The sequence below is a fragment of the Gavialis gangeticus genome, unplaced genomic scaffold (assembly GCF_001723915.1).
Source record: "Gavialis gangeticus isolate Ggan-Ray unplaced genomic scaffold, GavGan_comp1, whole genome shotgun sequence".
NCBI classification, from domain to species: domain Eukaryota; kingdom Metazoa; phylum Chordata; order Crocodylia; family Gavialidae; genus Gavialis; species Gavialis gangeticus.
The window spans coordinates 3,966,541-3,987,104 of record NW_017728998.1 but is presented as its reverse complement, the minus strand read 5'-3'; the positions used below and the strand labels follow the sequence as shown (position 1 = coordinate 3,987,104).

General features: G+C 38.8%; 1 protein-coding gene across 4 annotated transcripts in view; it reads left to right on the top strand.

Annotated features, from left to right (window-relative positions):
* BANP (BTG3 associated nuclear protein) overlaps window positions 1–20,564 on the top strand; it is a 263,702-nt gene that overhangs the window by 148,765 nt on the left and 94,373 nt on the right. For 3 of the 4 annotated variants that reach the window (XM_019505415.1, XM_019505412.1, XM_019505414.1), the window contains 2 exons: window positions 3,499–3,570; window positions 5,805–5,849. In XM_019505415.1, coding sequence (XP_019360960.1) covers window positions 3,499–3,570; window positions 5,805–5,849 — 117 coding nt within the window. The remainder of the gene's footprint in view (window positions 1–3,498; window positions 3,571–5,804; window positions 5,850–20,564) is intronic. The other variant, XM_019505413.1, reaches the window with a different exon arrangement.

The following is a 20,564-nucleotide window of genomic DNA, read 5'->3' as shown; positions in this document are numbered from 1 at the left end:
ATACAATGCGGAAAGAATTGGAACTGCTTAGAGAGAGGCTGGGTGCGAGTCTCTAGAGTCAAATATGACATTCAGGTTACAGGCAGGATGGTTAACTTGTCTCTTCCAGTCCAAAATAGTATCTTAATTTGTCCATTTGCCATCTCGTGGCTGTCTAGTGCCAGCTTAACCAAGTTTAAGATAGCTAACAGATCTAAAACTTTCCACTAAATCCCCTTGCTACTTCCTTTTTTAATGCCAATGCCATGGGTACTGCTGTCTGAGTTATCTGCATAGAGATGGTAGATGGCTTTGTGTCTATGGATGAGAGCACCCAGAAGTAAGTGGAGGACATGGGCACCAAGCACAGAGCCATGTAAAATCCGTAGCTCCTCCAAAGGACATGCAGAGTGAGTGATTAGAGAAGACAAATCTGGAGAGGAGCACTGTGAAAGCCATGGGAAGACGAGAAGAAAAGCATGGCCAACATAGCTGAAGGCAGCTGGCAGGTCAAGGATGAAAATAATGTACTGGTTCTGAAGTTTGGAAGAGGTCCTTAGAGAGGCTGATGGCAGTGGTTTCAAGGGCGTGCAAAGTGCAGGAGCCAGATTGGAAAGGAGCTAGAAAGAGGACTGAGATGGGGTGCTTTGTACACAGGAGTCAGATAATTATATTGCAGAATAAATTAAAAGTGATACTGCTTCCCTGTGAGGATCTGTCTCACTTCTTGAATAGTGCACAACTGGTTAGATGTCACTGTGGACATATGAGGGTTTCTTTGAAGTGTCAGGATCAAGCTAGTGATTCAGGGCTGCAAATCCTACATTTCTCCAGAGTGGTCTCTTGCCTCTAAGCAGCAGTGTATCACAGACTCATTGCTTTCCTTGAGGGATTATATCCACTTTCTTTTTGGATCTAGGTTGTTTAGGCCGGGGTGGCCAACCTCTGGCATGCGTGCTAAAAGTGGCATGGGTAGCCTGTATGTGGCACACACCAGATCAGGGAAGGGACCACCAGCGCAGTGGCAGACAGGGCAGAAGTAGAAAGTAGAGCAGCAGATTGGGCGCAGGTAGTGGTTTGGAGTTGCACTCGAGGGGTGGGGATAACTTTTGGCATGCAGTTACTCGAGAGACAATCCTCCCATTGAGGAAACAAGGTTCTTTTACCATAACCTGAGAGGTAGGATCATTGGTTTTCATTCCCAACTCCACCACTGTTTTGCAATGTGATTACCATGTTTTGGTTTCCCCATCTCTTAAAGCAAGTGTATTAATCTGACCCATCTCACAGGATATTTGTGAGGTTTAAAAATGTACGTAAATCTTTTTGGGGCTTTTTTTTGGTGAAGGACACAATAGAAATGCAAATCGCTGTTAGAAGGTGTATAGACAAAATGCCTACCTAAATGCATGTAAAGTTGAGAGCTTACTACGCAGAGATAAATGTGAATCTCTGGCATCATAATTTAAATTTAAACTGAAGTTTGCTAAACCTATGGGGAGGTTGCAGCCTGTATCTAGCCGTTGTTGTCATATTGGCCCTGGGCTGCATTGGATAGAAATGACATTTTTTGCTTGTAGAGAACAATCTGCATAGATCAAGCTTCAGGTCATTAATAGGGCAAAGTACATTTGCAGTTAAATGCCCTGTACAGGGTGCATGAATTGCTGATGGCCTTTAGGTTTTAGTACTGCCAGTGCTTCCACATTCAGGCTCAAAAATATTTGTACAGAAAATGTGAAGACAGAAATAGGTAGTGTTAGGAATGGACTGGATGCCAAGGAACTGCAAATGCCTCCATAAATTTTGTTTGGGGGTTGGGACAAAAAATATTATTATTTTTTTTCTTGCTTGAATTGCTTAGGTGAACAAACTGAAGTTATTGGCCTTGAGGGCTGGCTGTATACCTGCAGTGGATGAGCGAGCAGGTTTTTCTTGGACTGGTGAATGGTGTAAAGGTGAACAAAGTCACCTTTTTTTCCCCTTATCCTTGAAAGAATTATCTCTACCATAAACACGGCATAATTGTCCCTTTTTAATTTTCAATGCTCTTCCCTGGGAGCCCTGAGAGCTTGATGTTAAGAAGGGAAAATGATTCTAATCTCAACATGGATTGGGTCTGCGCTCTAATTTTATATACAGTCCCTATTGTCAGTTTGATACTTTCAGTATGTTTTTTCTCCCTATAAATAGACAGCTTCCTTCCAAAGGAAATGAAACTGTTTGAAATAGAGGGATCTGTGTTTCTTTGAAATTCACATGCAATTGTTCTTGTGCTATAAAATAAGAAAGTCCTTTGACAGAATTCCAAATGGGTATCTTTAATCTCCGTTTCATACAGGCATATTAAAATGAAAACAAAGCCTTATAAGCCCTGAAGTAGGTTATTTAGAATCAAATGTGCCAGCAGGTAAATTGCAGTAGCAAAGACTTCTTTAGGCCAGTCCGGATGCACAAGGACTTTCTTCACTTCCTTGCCCATATTTTTCTTCCAAATGTTATGCTTGATTTCTTTCTAAAGTGGTTGTGTTAAGATCTGTGATATAAAGGAGCAACCTTATTAAAACTCTTAGGGCCGGGTCACTCCAATGTATAAATTGACATAGCTGCGTTGGAATTAATGATGCAATTCCTATTTACACCAGCGGAAGATGTGACCTTTAGTGTAGTTTGATGCATGCATGTGTTCATCCAGGTGAGCGTGCAGTGCTTTATGGCAGATATAGGTAAATGTGATATCTTTTATTGGACCAACTTAATAGTTGGAAAAATTGTTCGTTGCAAGCTTTCGGGCACAAACACTCTTCTTCAGGCAGAGGGAGAGTCTGCTGGTGTTTGTGTGCTCTCCTGTGTGGAATAGAAGCAAATAGCCCTTGTGCTTTCTAGATAATCTTGAGTATTTCCTTAAATATCCCTTTTTAGTTTAGTAGTCAGTGAATCTGCTGTAAAAAAGATGGAGGGCCCAGTTCACAATGTCTTGAACTGAACTTATTTCAGGGAATGTTAAGAGCCTCCCACTCTGTGTTTTTTATCATGTTTGCCCCCGCTGCGTTTCATCTGTGGCAAAAGTAATCCCTATACATTACTGATGTAGACCTTAAGGTCTGATCCTGCCGCCATACCCAGAAGTATGTTGCCTGGCTTGCACTTAAAAGGTGTGTGCGCATGTATGTGTTTGCAGCAGGTTTTGTGAATCATTTAAAACTGCTAAAACTTAGAATTTTGGAAAGAAAGGCACGGTACATTCCCCATGTCTATTCTTCCTGCCTTTTGTGAGTTAAATGCTTTACATATCGGACTTACTCTTCCATTGGTACTACATCTAAAAGAATGGACACATGTGGATATGCTTAATTTTTTTAAGCAGTTTGCACACATAAGAGAATTTCAGTGAGTTACGATTTTTCTCTCCCCACCTTGTCCCTGCGTTGAATATGTAAGGCTGTACTATATCTCAGCTGATAGCTTCTTTGAGTTTTGATTTTCTTCTGATGCTTCTTGCTGTTTTCTTTGTTGCGGATCCCACAGGGTCACCTCCACATAGCCCAGGTTCCTCAAGGCGAACAGGTCCAAATAACGCAAGACAGCGAGGTAAGCCAAAATGTAACCTTCTAGCTCTGCTGAGATTAGGGCCATGTTTCTGAAACTTGTTCTCAGGATTGCAAAGAGAAGCTAATACTGTCAGTGAGAGCAGAACTGAATGCATGCAACAGAGCCACGTTGAAACGGACCTCAACGTCAGCAAATGCAACACATTTCTACTGTCTGGATGTTTTTGCTTGGCCAGCATATTTTATTTGCAAATTGTGGCTTAGAGCTGATGTGCTTTTTAATGGGATTTATGGGAAGCAGAGTTTAGTGTCTTCAGGTTATAATAATGAGTACAATCTTTGTGCTTGTATGTTAGTTCAGAGAGAAAAGGATTGGGGATACACACCATGTAGAATGTGTTCAAAACACCTAGGAATATCTTTAATTGTGAGAGCTGCAGAACAGATCAGGGAGGATTTTAAATTTTCCTCGTAATGCAGGTATTTTACAGAATGAAGCAGTTTCTGCCTGCCTTCGTTACTCTTCTAGCAACCCCCTGAATTGAAACATTCACAATTTAGCTTAAAAATAGTGAAGCTAAAAGGAAACTGATAACTCCAGAATTACTTAGGCAAAACACCCATTGGAGCCAGTCAGATTTTGCCAAAGTTAAACCTTTATTGCTGGCTGCTGTGTGTTTTGGAATGTGTTTCATAGCCTGAGATGGGGTTTGCACTCCAATTACTTATGCTCTCTGGACTTGATTAGGTGGGAAAGGTACTGTAAATAACCTAGAATGAGAACTGAAAAGTGCAGTAGCTGTTTTGCAACAACTCTGTGTAAGCACTCTCCTGCATTTTAGAGTACCTTTTTATGCTGTAGCCTGTATGCTGTATTTAATCCATTTCCAAAATGGACTAAAGTAAACTTTATAAAGGCACGCTTAGCACATGCCAAGTGTCCACATGGGGAAGTTATGGCAGAAGAGTTATTCCAGGGCATTGCCCTGTGCAGATGAACCCTTATGCTAGAAATATTATTATAAGTAAAAATCAGTTTTAGTTGAAAGAAAGTCTCCTTTAAGGAGTTGACTCTGAGGGTAAAGAGAAATGGAAGTGAATGGGAATGGCATAGCTCTGTAGCCTTAATGATAATTATCATTAAGGAATCTAGTGTGAATGTGAATGGCCTAGCTCTGTAGCCTTTGTGATAATCACGCTGGATTCCTTAATGATAATTGTCTGGAGCCACTAAATGATTCTGGTTTAGGAGAGGTGTAGAGTTCTGGGCTGAGCCTGGAACTCTTACACACCCAAGCTTTGCTGACCTCAGTGGGAGTTGTCTGGTATATAAGGATTTAGGAGCAGGCCTATCTTTTGTTCATGTGGGCTGAAAACATCTGGGTTATAATTTATTCCAATGTACACAACTTTGAAAGAAAGCAGAATTACTGCCAGTTGTATTAAGCATAAGAAACTCAAAGACCTTGGTATATTTCCTCAGAGAAATTTGCCATTTCACCTCTTGTACCTATAGTATCTTGGATAGTGTTTTTTTCCCCCTTGACTTAAACATACTTTTAAAGGCCCTGTTTGAAAGTGCAAAGCATTTGCTTTTTGTAATGAAGATTCTTTTTTCCTTTTCAGTTTTCATAGCTAACGGTTTCTTGCAAATGGCTTGTAGCATTCAGAATCTTTTGTAAGAGGTGTCTTTGTAATTTTTATAATAGAAACCTTTGTTCACATTTGCAATTGAGTTTTGATAAAGTAATAAAAAAAAAAAAGTTGTTAGCACAAGTGATAGCTTTGTAATAACATATATTATATCCATTAGGAAAGCTGTAATTCATACAAGTCAAAGATTTAAAAAGTTATTGCCCTAATTTTAGGATAACAAATGTTTTGAATTATGCATGTTTGCATTTTATAAAAATAAGGGAATATGAGAAGAGAATATCTATCTCTGTAGAGGTCACACAAACAGATTTTTTATTTAATCATCACATGAAAAGCACCAAAAAAGAACTTTCTAGGTTGAAAAGAATCTCTAGAACAGAAAAAGCATCCATTCTCTGCGGTTAAAGTGCAAGGGCATTGTAGTTAAGTTTTACTGCCAAAGCATACAGACTTTCGGAAGAATTTCCTAAATTAATGGATTTCCTTGAGTGAATTACAATAACTTGTTAAATAATGGAATGGGGAACAGTTAAGTGCACTGAAAACAATTTTCCTTAAACAGTCCTACTGTATTAATTTCCAAGGTATGTGTTTATTATCGTTATTCTTTTTTTACAGGGTAACTTGCAGATACATCAGGTTCACGTTGGTCAAGATGGGCAGGTAGGAACTGATTCGTCTGAGTTCAGTTTTAAATAGCACTGAAATAAATTTTTAATGATTAAACTCTATTCTTGGACTGGGTTGACATTACTGAGCTGTTTTAATGACTAAAATTTGTGCCGAGTCTTCTATTTAAATCTGAATGGATTAAACAGAAAACATAATGCTAAATCACTTGCTGAGTAGTTTGCCTGTTCATGATGAAGCAGTTTACTATTTGACCATACTTGTTTCATCACTTATGCAGTACTCTTTATCCATATGTTTTATACCTTTTCGTCTTTGACCTCTTCAGTCTCGTGCGCACAAAACTGGATTGATTGTCTTGTGTACAATATGTTCGATCCGGTGCTTTTATTGACCATCAATGTGGCCACATGCAGACCACAAGCTATGGAAACATAAGAATGTTTGTTGCAAAGGTTTATGCAGATACATTTTCATTATATGACTGAAGAGAGATGGATCTACTTGTATTGTTTTTGATAAAGATGATTTTATTAGGTGCATGTGGCAGGAAGAAAATTAGTCTTTTGCAACCTGCGGCAGTGAGTCTGAAATTAGCAGAATTAACAGAATTTCAATCTCAGGTGGAAACAAAATTGCTAACAACTGATTGCAGGTGTCCTTTACCAAGTACTGAGCTAGGCTAAAATACTTGATTGCAAGTACTTGATATTCTTGTTAGAGAAACTTTCTCTCCTGGACACTTGAATAAATAATTGATTTTTGTTCTGGCTTAATGAGCACTGGGAAAAGTTGAGAAAACATGAGTCAATTAATTGAGCATTTGGAAGGGGGCTGTTGGCGCTCTGGTCTTTCGGCCACACCTGTGGGAAAGCGGAAACAACCTAACATTTCTATTTTAAAAAAATATTTTCTCTAGAAAATATTGGTTAGATTTTTAACAGAAAGTTTATTGTTTAGTACTATTGTGACTGGAACAAAGATAATATGGTTTTTTCTCAAGTGAAGTGTTAGTACATATTTTACAGTGCTCTGTCTGTCTCCCTCTGTTTCTTCTGCCCGCCATGAGCTGCTTTCTAAGTAAATTCTTATTAGATGATTGTACGTGCTTAACACTGGACTTTTATTTCTCTCGGACTGGTAGAAACAGATTATTTACTATTATTTTTGGTATTGCAAGCCTGGTATAATTTTTTTCCCCCTCTATAAAATGTGGTTTTATATGATATCTGGTAGAGCTTAAGTAAAAATATATGGTTGATCCCATTTTGCTGGTGGTACCTATGTTATACATGGTCAAGTGATGTCATTCAGAAAATAGGAACATTTATCTCATCCTGCTGTTTCCTATGCTGGAATAAAAAGTTGTGATGTAAGTATGAATTTCCAGCACTGAAAAATTCAAAAATGTAATTTTATAGGTCTCATAAATGGCTCAGGAGTACACGCCAACTCAGGGTATAAAGAAAAGAGAGATTTCAGATTTTTATATATACGTGCCAGTCCCTCCCACGGAATTATAAGTGAAGGGAAGGAAAATCTGGTTCGGTTAGTTTTTCTTTTATTAAATCAGTTCATTTGGGCATTTTAGCTATTACCAGTGTAGAACATCACTGGGTATGGGTTGGATCTATGAAGAGTTGGAGAATTTCTGCCTAAAAACAGCCACAAAAAGTTTCACTCCCCCCCCCTTTTTTTTCCTGTCCTGTTTTCTTGCCAGTGTTAGTTGAGAGTGACAAATTACAATATTGCAGATTCCCGCTGACCCTGCTTTTCAAACTCCATTTTTCTCATATGGAACAAGACGCAAAGCAAATGGTGTTATGCTTTTTGAGCTGTTTCCTTCATGCACACTTGCTTTTGACTTCACAGAAGCAACTGCTATGCTAAGTAAACCGCCAGCCAGAATTGTCGCGGCTCCTGCGCCAAAGCAAGCACCTTCCCCTCGGCAACAGGGTTCAGTAACTTTTATATTCTTTAAGATGTAGTTAGCTACTCTGTATTTTCCAGTCATTTGGGGAGTGGAAGCAAGGGAGCAAGAGCTTGTGGGGGTGACGTTAGCTTCATTCTTAATTAAGTTGTCATGACACTGATTTCCATGCATATTGTTACTTCATTATTTCGATTGTGGAATCCATCAGGATTGGATTTCTGTTTTTTGCTCGATGGAGAGAATGGCAGCCGAGGGAAGGATTTGTTTAGCGTTGTCGATTTTACACTGTGCTCCTTAACAACCTTCATTTCCGAAGCAGACAGAATCTTCAGTCTTTTTCCCCTAAAAAGTCATTATTTAAAGGCTTGAACATAGGCAATACAGTCTGAAGAAAAAGATGCAGTGTTTAGTGGCGCGTTCTTGGTAGCTGGAGCACTGCTCAGATCAGTGACTTGCTGTGTGTTCGTAATTGGCTTTCACCTCATAGGGAAATGACTTTTTTTCTCTCATTTTTGAGCTTTAATTCACTTTACCAAGGGACTTGAAGGCTCTCAGTAAAGTAATAATTACTCAGTTTCTTTTGTGCAGAGACCAAATATTCTTAGTTTACCTAAATGTCAGCAGCTCTTACTTTTGACTGCTAGCAATTCTAGTTGACAATTAATCTCATGCTTCCGTATTCCACCTGTTAGTTGAAGGATGCTCCCAAATGTTTGCTGGCCTTCCCGTTCTGAGCAGATTTTGTACAGCTCCCGCACCCCTCAATTGTCAGCCATGGGCAGCCTAGGGTGTGAAGGACAGAACTGCGGTAAGTCGATAAAAACTGAAACAAAAGGTAGCTGAAATCTGCCATTCAGCTCTATCGGGGAAATGTTATCTGTCAAAATTTTCCAAGCTGATAGCTATATTTCCAGTCTTGTAAAGCCTGGTAATACTAGATGGTTCAGCATAGCGTTGCCAGCTGTTTCCCCCTCTCTCTCCCTCCCCCGTCCCCCTTTGAATGTTCTGTCCTGGTAGTTGTATTGAATTTAGATCTTGTTTTTCTGGCATTGCTGTCCACGGAACTAAAGAAATCATGCCAGAAAGAGCTCTCTACCTACACATGTGTTCTATTAGCTGGAAGTTTCATATGTCCGTGCACGTTTAATAAAAACACCAAACTGCAAAAATAATTAGACTTTATATTAACTAAGAGTTTAAGCCATTAGACCAATGGGAGTTTTTTGTACTTGGCAATGATTGTGGGTTACCAGAAGTTTCCTCGTTGTCTCTTTCTTTCCCGGATTACCCACCCGCGTCCCTTTACTCCATCCCCTTCTTCCTTTCTTTAAGCTTCAGGGTTTTCCAGAGGTCCCAAAAGGTATCAAATGCATGCATCTTATGCAAGATGCGTGAAGATAAGGTCATGGCATTCAGAAACCTGAATGCTGTGTGAAAGCGGAGAAGTACCATTTCAGCGCTCCTTCACTTTTTAGCCTGCTCTCTTGGTTCACCCACCAGTTCTCCAAGGGGCGAAATGTTTTATGTGACACCAGACAAAATGACTCGGCTAATTACTTTATTTTTCTAACATGATGATGATGATGACAGGAATAACAGCAACAACTACTATTACTAATACTAATAATAATGCTGTTTAAAAGACAGACTGTGACTGTATTTATTCCAACTGAGCAGATAGTTTGTTACACTGTTTTTGAAGTGGAAACAGTAATGAATTGATCACTTCTTTTTCTGAAGTGGCTATGCCTGTTAATAGCATCTAGAAGAGTTAGCAGGATTTTGAGGAAACTATACAGCTTCTTATGAGTTTAGCAAAGAAGAAACTACTGTAAGTAGTAGCAGCTGTAAGTTTTAGGCATAGTGGAATGAGATTGGCAAGGTAGCCCGGCAAACAGAAGGACGACCCCGACATAACTAGCAGCCTGGGGGAAGGCAGAAATTGATTCAGGGGAGGAGGAGGAGATGGAGATGCATCCAAGGTCAGAGCTAATGTCCTTGGTAGACCCAACAGGGTGTTGGTGGAGAATATCAACGGGATTCAGGCACTGAAAGGCTTGGAGGGTAAATGCAAGAAGATTATATGTGTAAGTTAGGGGGAATGCGATAATGAATCTAGTGTCCAGCTCAGACCCACCTCTGGTACGCATCACGTGGTGAATACTGTAGTGTGTGGACCATCTCATTGTGTCATACCATACACGTGACCGCATGTTACAGTGATCCAGAAGGAAACGTGACCTTGCAAAGGTATCTGGAGTATCCCACGTATCTGTTTGTTATAATTGCAAGTGAGGAACCAGCTGTATATCTTGGTCTGAAGAATGGAAGGGGCAGAGAAGAGGCTCCAAATGTTTAAAAAAGCTGTCTAATTCGTCCGCCAGTTGATTCATAATATACTTTAGTGGCTGTTATTTTGGATTAGCTTAAGCTGGAAGATAAATTTGCTTATTTCTGAAAGAAATTTAGAAATCCAATTGTCTATGGGAAAGTTTTAAACCAACCCACTATTAAAAACTAGTGACAGTGTCCTTCCCCCTCAGCGTTGATTTACAAAGGGTATTCATATAGCTCTTAATTTGTAATAACAGCATTAAATATTAGATTTTTATCATATTAAGACCCAACTTAATCACTAATTCCCAGCATAATTTGTAGGATATAAATAATAATACCACAATTGATATTCATTTTTTCAGTCTGCTTCTGTGGAATTTAATGCGCACATGCTATTTGATAGCAAAATAAGCTGTTTTAATTCTCTTTAGAACAGATGCTCAGGGTTTTTTTAAAATTCTCAGTAGAACAGATACTGCTGGTAATAAATTAATTAAACTAGTATTAATATTTTCAATGATATCTTATTCTGAACAGGGGAAATATATATATATACTGCTGTAAGAATTGTTTTATTTCAATTATTGGGAAGCAGGCTACTTTAATTTTGACTGTTTAAATCCTTGCTTAAGATCCCTGGACACACATGGTTAGCAATGCATTTTTTTCCCTTTTTTGGTGGTTTGTTTTTTTTTTTTTTTTTGCAGCAGAGGGCAGTAGTGTTAAGATCATCCTCGTCTTCTTCCTCAGCAAAAGTTTGAAGACATGGGGAAGAATTCTGAATTGCAGGCTCCGGTTCTCTGATATCCCCTTTGTAAATGGTTGTAGCACAGGGACACAATCACAGTCAGTGTGGGTGTTTTTGCATCTGTCACTGACAGAGGTTTTGCAATTGTGTGTGTGTGTGTGTATGTATGTGTGTGTGAGTGCAAAGCCCTTGACTTCCACACCAGCTGCGTAGTGGCTTGAAAAGCCTGTTTTCCTGTTTCAGCACATCTGCTTTGAATAACGTACATAGAGAAACAAACAGGATTGTTAGAAGCAAAACAACAAAATGAAAAACCCAATGTCGTACGCTTGGAAAATAGAAACCATTAGTCTCGTTTTGAAAAATATATAGGGTCATTCACAATGGGCAATTTGGTGAGAATTTTTTGTACTGAAGTCTTGCAGGTCTGCTTTATTTTATTAGAAATAAAGATGAGGAAGGAAGATCTTGCAATAATCTGTGCTTTTTTTTTGCAAATCTGAGAAGAAGAGTGTTAGTTTATTTCTGAAAGAAAAATAAGATGGTTGAAGTCCTTGAGTGTGGCATTTTTCTGCACTGAAAGATAATCTTTTATGCTCTTGTACTTTTAAAATTGACTTTAATCTGCATGACACAACAGGTGTTCCCACTTTCAGCTGTGTTCTTTGAGGTACATATCAGCACTCTCTGTGTTTCTTAGATTTGAAAGCTTAGCCTAGGCTTTTACAGTTATTTAATTTGTCAATTGTTATAACAAATTCAAGTTGAAACATGAACTTAAAAACAATGCCATCTGAACACTTAGAATATTTTTTCACCTGATTTTAATATAGTATGTTATAAGATATTACATGCCTCTGGGAGGAAAAATTAGTATTGTACTGCACTAAGATCAAAAATATCTTTTTCCATAATAAAACTTGGTAATTAATGATAGATGCATTAACCAGCAACTTGGAGACAAATGTAAAAGTATGTGGAAGTCTGTGCTTAACATTAGCATTGTCACAGATTAATGCTGATCTCTACTTTATTTTCCAGTGTTATAAAAGTGTTGATTAGGCTGCCAGCTAAAATGTACATTTTGAATCAAGCCTGTGAGAGCTACAACAGGCACAACGCAATCAAACAGGGTCTTGCCGTATAGCAATTGCTCTGGGAATCGTTGTTCTGGGATCTGTATAATTTGATTTAATAGAAACTTGAGCAAGTCTTGATTTGATCTGCAAGATGCTTCCAACTTCTGATAATATTTAAATTTGATGATGGCTTGGCAAACTTTGCTCCTTCTTAAGGAGCAAGTGTGCTGTGCTGTTGGGGCAGTCGGTTACAAAAGAGGTGGCCAGCCTCTGGCACAGGTGTCTCAAGTGGTGTGGGCAGCGGCACCTGGCAGGCTGGGGAGGGGGCAGACAGCGCAGCAGCACCTAACACAGGGAGAAGAAGGTGAAAGTAGCAAATGAGGCAGGGAGCACAAGAAGGGAAGCAGAGCATCAGATGAGGCAGGGAGAACAGAACTAGGAGCAGAAAGCAGAGCAGCACGTCGGGCATGGAATGGGTACCACTTGACGAAAAGGTTGCCCCTGCTGGTTTCAGCCCATGAAGGCAAATGAAGTTTGATAAAAGAAGACAGATTAGCCAAGAGAGCTGTATTACTGGTGTTTAAAGCATCAGAGAAGACACTACATGTTGCTGATTTAGCGCCCAATTCCACAGCATATTCATATCAGTTTTCAGACTGATTGGTGCCCCATTTGGTAGGCGTGATTATCACAAGTGACTGAGTGGATTAGGAGCACAGGTCCTACAGAAAGTTCTTCTGCATCAATTAAGCATGTTTGAAGCTCATCATTAAACCAGGGAGTTTATCTGTACTGGTAAACTCATCTTCTGTACCCAGACTGTTGGGATAGATCTGGGTTCTAACTCGGTTGTTTAGACAGGACGCTGCTGTGCTGTCTCTCCGTAATGGAGTTAGCTGGTCCTTTTGCTTCCCAGTATTGTTTTCAGCAAACATCTGAAAGTGCATTAGCAACTATACTACTTAAATGAGTCAACACTAACAGCATCTCTGGATAAGTAAATTATAATAAACTTCAACTTTAGAATAAATAGAGCCAGTAAACAGATCAGAATTACCAGTTGTCACAGAAGCCACAGGGTTTTTTGGAAGAGCTACCATTTCCAGATAGCTGCTGTTTCTAGTTTTACTATTTTATGTAGAATAGTTAAAACAGGAGAATATTAATATTCCGTAGAATATTTTTCGTAATTTTTTTCCTAAATTAATGTAAAACTTTCTTCTTTTTTTTCTAAACCAGTTATTTATATGGTGTTACTCAGATAGTGGGGTTTTTTTTGTTTTGTTTTGTTTTTTTTAGCTGTAAGAAAGATGCGAGTGTTTGAATTTTTTCAATGTTGGTACCAGTTTCACCCCATTAACTTGACCACACCCAATAATTTCCCTTTTCTTAGCTGCTTATGAGTGCTTTAAAGATGCTTTAACTTACTACTTGAGACCTTTTTAAAAAGAAATCCAGTTTACAACACAGGGCAGTTCAGTGCGAGGTGTTTCTTTTGTTTCTGGCTCAGAGTTAAACTATTTCTTTTTCATTAAATTGTACTCATTCTCTCTTCCTCTGTTTTTTGTAATACTGTGCTTTGAAGGAGGTAAATCAGTCCTATGTGTAGGGACCTACCTAAATCGCAGGTTTACAGATTTCACAGAAACCGTGAAAAGTTCAGTTGTCTGCAATCGCCAGGAAGTCTGGCATTGGCTGCAATTTCCCATGAAATCAACCAAAAGGGGGGGCAGTAGGGCAGACTTGGTAGAGGTGCCTTCTGCCAATTAGCAGTAAGGGGCGGGGCAAAGAAATGCAGTAGTGATGTATAGGGATTCTGTTTTTTTCTGATTAAAAAAATAAATCCCAAATTTTTGGATATAACCCTCCATGCACATTTTTCCATGATTAAAATGAAACACCACTAATATAGATATAGATAGATCTATCTATCTGACTATAGATCTATATATATAGATAGATATGGATTATATATATAGATCTATCTATATCTATCTGTATATATCTATCTATATCTAGATAGATAGATAGATAGAGATTATATACAGAGAGCTATCTATCTATCTGCCTGTCTTTATCTATATTAGTGGTGTTTCATTTTAATCATGGAGAAATATGGATAATATGGATTTGGGATAACTTTTAAAATCTGATAATTAGCAATTTGTATTTAAATCTGAGAAAACCAGGATCCCTGGTAATGTAGGCTGACTGAAGGCACCCTCCACCAATAGGCAGTGAGGGGCAGGGCTGCTGGACTCCCTCTGTGAATCAGTTCTTGAGGGCAGGGCCACCATGATATCTGCAGAATTGGCTCTGTGCACTGTGAGGGGGCTGCTAAAAGCCTGTTGTCATGCCGTGACTTAGGTAGGTCCCTACCTTTACACGTTGTGCTGCAGAGTCAGTCAAGTTACAATTTGTTGAACTTTATCAGCCCACAGCGTTGTCTCTTAGACTGCCTACAGTTTCTTTCTTCAATTCACTTTATTTCAAAGAGATGTTGCATTCACGTGCAGTAGGGGTTGATGCATCATTAAGAACAACATGTTGAGAGTCACACCAGAAAAGTATATTTTTTCTCCCGATAATTCAGCCTATTTCCACATTTAGTAGAATGGATGACTAGAACGTTCACAAACGCTCTAGCGACAAGTGAATCTGCCACTGTTTCTTCTCTGTTTCACAACCAGGATGTCACAGGGTTAAATGGAAACATGTTGAACTGGCTCAGGTTCATTTTCAGACTGGACCTGGCGGGTCACTATGCTCATTATTCTACCAGTTCAGAGTACTTGTCTGCAAGTCACACAAGGCTTAACTCCTGCTCCGTTGCAGTTAAGTTGTCTCTAAAGCCATTGGAAAGGGTGGTGAAAGATGACATCAGAACAGTGTGCTAGTATTAATTAAATTTATTTATTTGTTATTTTTCTCATTTGCATCCAATGAACAGCATCATTTTCCAGTGTTCTCAATGCATAACAAGAGCTGGGGTCAGTGCTAGCCAGCCAAAAAAAGCAATGGCCAGGTTGGTAGGAGAAGGCTTGGGGGAAATTGCCTCTTTATTGACATTTCCCTTTGTTAAAGGAATCTTTCCTCACACTATTGCTAGTCTACAACTTTTGCATCCTTACGACTTCTCAGTGTTATTAGATGCCTGAATAGCCCTGGAAACAAAAACCAGTTGCTTCTTTCACCCTTTCCCATGGGACTTGATTGAGTACGTCGTAATTTCTAGACTTGGTTATCTCAACTCATAGCTAAGAACAGGGCCAGGCATCCTGTTATAAAAGGCACCAGTCCATCTGCTAAGTAATACAGGTAAACTGCAAGCATATCACCGCAGCGCTTCTGTCTGAATTGGCTCAGCATTGAGGATAATGTCAAGTTCACAGTGGATCTCCAGATGTTCAAAGCCCTTCAGGAGATTAGACCTAAACATGTGATTCGCGGTCCATCTCCTTTGCTTCGAAGAAACCAAGAATGAAGAACTTTCCCAGGAACTAGCCACGGATGTTGGCATTCACTCCAGGTGACAGCCACAAAACTAAATGTAAAGCTCATCACTCTGGCTTGTAATCAATTTAATCTGGTCTTTAAGTACTCACACATGAACTTATACTATTTCTTTCAAAAGCTCTAGTGATGGAGCCCAGAGAAGTCTTTGAGTCTGTACCATGGAGGGCTGGTTCAGCTGTGTGCATTACTGATGGTAAGAACGTCAACCCAGACAGCAGCGCTCCTGGACTAAGCAGGGAGAACTGAATGCCACTGGGTGGAGATGGTAAATACATCCAGGGGGTGTTTAAAGCTGTCCAAAAGGCTGCCTTCACACACCAATTAATTTTGCAGTTTGCACACATTCTGTGAATTAATAAGTTTCTTATGACTTCCCATACTAACGTTGAGTATAATTAGGATATTTATTTATATCCTATTTAGGATTTATCTAAGTATCCTCTTGAAATATTTTAGATGTGCAGCTAAATGTATAGATTAATATTTTTGGGGGCCCTTTAATCATTCTTTTTTGAGAGAGTTCACTGGGTAGTAATGGAAAAGTAACTTTGTGGAGGATCTGGCTTAAAATTTAGTGCAACTTTCCCCCCGTTTTTTATAGTGTACTTAGAGCAGCCGTTTTATGATGTTGCCTTTTCGTGGCGGTGTTTTGATCTTTGCAGAGCTATGGATGTCGGCTGCAGCGATGACTTTTCCTATCACTGTATATGCTTATGCCCGTGTCACGCAACTGAACAAGTGTGTGAGGTTTTCATTTTTTCACATGATAAAGTATGGAAATAGTAGTTTATGGTTCCAGTGCTTAATATTATTCAACACATGGATCCAATTAGGTGTTGTCCTGGAGAGAGGAAAAGAGGAAAACATGGAGAAAGGAAACAGGGCTGAGATGAGTTTTTTGTGTCAAGAACAGAATTGGCTTTTCAAGATGAACCAAAAACACAGATGAACCCATGTTCTTAGTGTACTTATGGTATGGTTTGTAGATATTTTTAATGTTATGGCTTACCTGGTATGTGTGCTGTTTAATCCTCACGATCAACTTTTACAGTTCAGCACCTATGTAAAAATTCTGCCTTAACCAGTGGGCAAATGTGCCTTATCTGCCTTTTCTGAAGGAGAACAGTATTCCACAGATGAGCATAATAGTGCTCTGGGAGGTATGATGCCTTTTTGTTTCATAATTTGAGCTGCCCATCAGATAAACCTAACTTTAAAAAGCTGTAATTCCAGCTTTCAGAAATACAAACCCTGTCTACAAGGTGCTGACTTGTATTTTATATAAAATTCACTCATATATGCATGTAGGGGCAATATAAACACTTCAAATTGCTGCCATACTTTTCATTTAAATCCATCCAGTTTCCTTTGCTTTAATCTGCAAATGTAATTTAGGCCAGTTGGGGGAAAAAAAAAGTTTTGCAGTAACTATAAATTGGATTTACCTAATGAGAAGGCATGAGTCAGGCCTTACAAAACCTCAGAAACAAAAGCATTTTGTTGGTTGTAAGAATGATGGTGTGGACAAGTTAAATAAGATTCAGCTTGCCTTGGTGAGCCAGCTAAAAAAATTCCTAGCCCGCTTTTAAATTTGGCATTAGCCACTTTTGAACCATAACTTGCTAAGAGCTGTTTAATATGACAAATTAAATCCCTGAGTGACTGATTAGTGTTAATATTGTGGTTGCACTTACTGGCTTCAGTAATGTGTCAGGGCCTCATGATCATCGTTTTCTGAACAAAGACACAACAGAAGGACAGTCTGTTCTCTGAAGAGTTTGCAGTCAGCTAACTCAGTGATGCTCCATGTTTCTGATGAGCTGCTTACCTAGGTATTCAGTGGTCTGTGGCTAACATCAGTGGAGATGCAGATGTTTTCTGCACTTTCCAGGCTAAGCCACTTGTGTATATTTAAGTTGGAAATAACCATCAGAGGTAAAAGCATGCATGGAGATGTCTTGCAATCCGCATCTTAGGTAAGGATTTAAAGGAGGTGTCACAAATGCAAAAGGCTTGCATACGCTAAACCCAAATTTCCATCCATGAGTCAGAACTTGAAAAATGTACTGTGTTCTCATCCAGCAAGCATTGTCCCTCCACTTCAGCTCTGCTCTCAAAATATGCTCGTTCCAGCAGTTTTTCCATCTTTCCATTATCAATACTCATCATACTTCAGCTCTTGTCCAGTGTCGTGACTTGTGGGTTGTTGTTTTTTTTATTTTGCCTTTATTTATGTCAATAATTTTTTGAAAGCAAAAGACAAAAATCTAACACATGGAGCAATAAATCCATGAACTTCTTACCGAGTTATTTGTCACTTTATTCTTTGACAAGCTATATTTTAAAGAAAATAGTTTCAAAAGAATAGAGAGGATTCAGATTTAGTCCTATTTTCATGCTTGATTTCAGGGTGATGCAGGTGAAAAAAACCTGTTTGTATTGGGAGCAAAGTGCAAATTGTAGCAGATAGTTGGCAGCCCTCCACATAATATACTGTCTGTCTTTTAAACGTTAAATTTACCCCTCATGCTTCCCATAAATTTTAGACATTATGTCACACATCTATTTTTGTCCTCTGTTCAGAGCTCTCTACGGTCCCAATACAATATCAATCTTATTAATGGCTTATAATATTTTATGATATTACCTTTCTCACTTCACAAGCCTTGTTTCTGTTTGGCAGGCCGCTCAAAGGCATTGGCAGAAAAGAAGCGAGCCATAAAGTGCACAGAGGTGTTAAAATCAAAGCAGCATTTTAGTAGCAAAACATATTAGTTTTCTCCTTTTTTTTTTTTTTTTTCCCCTCCAGCTTATTTATTTCCATTTGTAAAACGTCCTGGGAAGTGGAACAAATTAGTAAAGGTGTTTTTGCTGCTAATATCCTGCAGGTGCCTTGTGCTGGTGCAGCTTCTGAGTGACAGAGGCAATAGAGAGGTCTCTGGTGGGTGTAGAGCAAGGCTGCATAATGAGGCTGTTGGATGAGTATAGCGTTGTTGTCGTCTTTCTGACTTTCTCCGAAGAGGATGGGTTGTTCCATTAAAATTCCATTCAAGCTGCTGGGAGGATTTACAGTGCTGCAAAGAATACGTTCTCTACTTGGAGTATATTGTGTTCTTTATTCACCCAAGTCTTCTTTTAATATTGCTGTAAACTTAATAAGGAGAGATGAGATAAGAAGTGATAATCTTTTAAAAACAGGGAAAATGATCTTCTTTACCTTCAAAGAAGACATATATGCCTATGTTGTCTCTTATTACAGTTTTGGGTAATAAAAAGCCCTTGCTTGTGAAATAGCAGTGATCACAAAGCTATCTTTCTGAGCTAATCTAGGGAAATAATTCTCCTGTCTGTTTGTTTTTTAAATGCTTTTCATTTATGATTTTCTCATTATCTGATGTGCACTCTGTCTTCATGAAATGGATTTGCCCTTGGCCAAGCACTGTCCCATTTTGTATTTTCCAGTCTTTCCAACTTCAGTGGGTTTAAATACTTTCAATGCCTTTGCTGCATTGTGAATTTGTTCAGAGATCAACCTTCCATAATTCAGACCTTTGTGCAAGAATGGACTTCAGGGGGGCTAAACGGGGGTGTTATGGTCCAAAGCTGACATCACAAGGCTGATACTGTTGGCTGGGTACGAGCCAGTCTTTTGCTGCTGGGTGCTCCTGATGCTTGCTTGACTCTGACATGGAATGATTTAGTTGCTTTGTCTCCATGGAAAGCACAATAAGTGTGTGTATTCGAGAGGGAGAAGAAACAGTCAACTAAATGTATATCTATAGCCCAGGTTTTTAAAAACATTAAATTTTCCCCTAGTCTACACCCCACCCAAGCTTACACAATGATCACCACTCCCCAGCTAGTGTAGAGTCTGTATAATCATATGTGCAGTGCAGATTTAGGGACATTTCAGCCAAATGCTTTCATATAAAACCCCCAAATCTTCTGCAACTAATTTAAGTGTGTTAAAATTAAAATGCATTTCTTTTTGCCTCCATCCCCCTTAAGAGATTGTTTTCCTGAGATGTAGATTACATAGGGCATGGGAAAAATGCCTTTTTCTTTAAATAAAAAAAATAAAAAAATAAGGCATAACGTAATAGTTTGCAAATAAAGAACACACTTGTCTTTTAGGAAAGAGCTGGATTATATGCACTGAGTTTTCACTTCCCTGCCAAGCAAGTGTTTTAAGACCGAGCAAGATCTAATTGATTGACTTTCTGTCTGTCTAATCCTTTCCATAGCCTCTGCTTTCTCAGGCCAGTCACAAAAATAAAGCCCTTAAAAATGCTTCAAAACATCTGAGAGAAAATTTGACTTATTGAGGGAATAAGGCTTTAAATGGGTGGCATCTTTTTGTGATTCGTGTGCTGAATCAGAGTAATGCACAGTCCTCTGGAGAAATAAAAAGCCATAGTTCTGCTGTCGGGAAATTGTAATACTTTGTTTGTTTTTTGTCTCAAGTAGGTGGTGACACTTTAGCACTACGAGACCATCAGTTTGTGGTTTATTTTGGATGCTAAAATCCCGCGTGCATAGTCAAGTTTTTAGTTCTCATTTCAAATTCTGTGTTTAATTAGCTGAAATATTTATGTCTTGATATGGCCTTAAATAAAATTTGGAAATGTATTTGGAAAAGCTGCTACTCTGGATTGCTTATGCTAGTCTTTCCTAAGAATGAGTTTGTATTCTCTGTACCAAATTCCTCAACCCCCCCCCCCCCCCACATTTTAATTTGAACTTTGCTTTATTTTCTTTTTCTTTTTTCTGACCTACTCATCATATACTGGCTTGATCAATTTTTTGATTTAGAAGTATCAGGGCATAACTTGTATAGTTTGAAATGGAGAATGATTTTGTTCTATTTGCATGGACTTTTTCCTTTGCTAGACACACTCTGCTTCAAACAGGATTGGACTTCTTAATGAATGAGTTTTAGAAATTGCTTTATTTTCATGTATTTCTACTTGTGAAACATCTGATCCCAGGCTTCAGGAATGGTCCCAAATATTTCTGGTAAGAAGTACAAGTGTGCCAGCCTATACCAGAAGGAAGCTAGTAGAATTAAGTTATTTATCGTGTTGGTGTGATGTTTTAGATGTTGATGAGGTCCCAGATGTAGGCCTTTTGTTCAT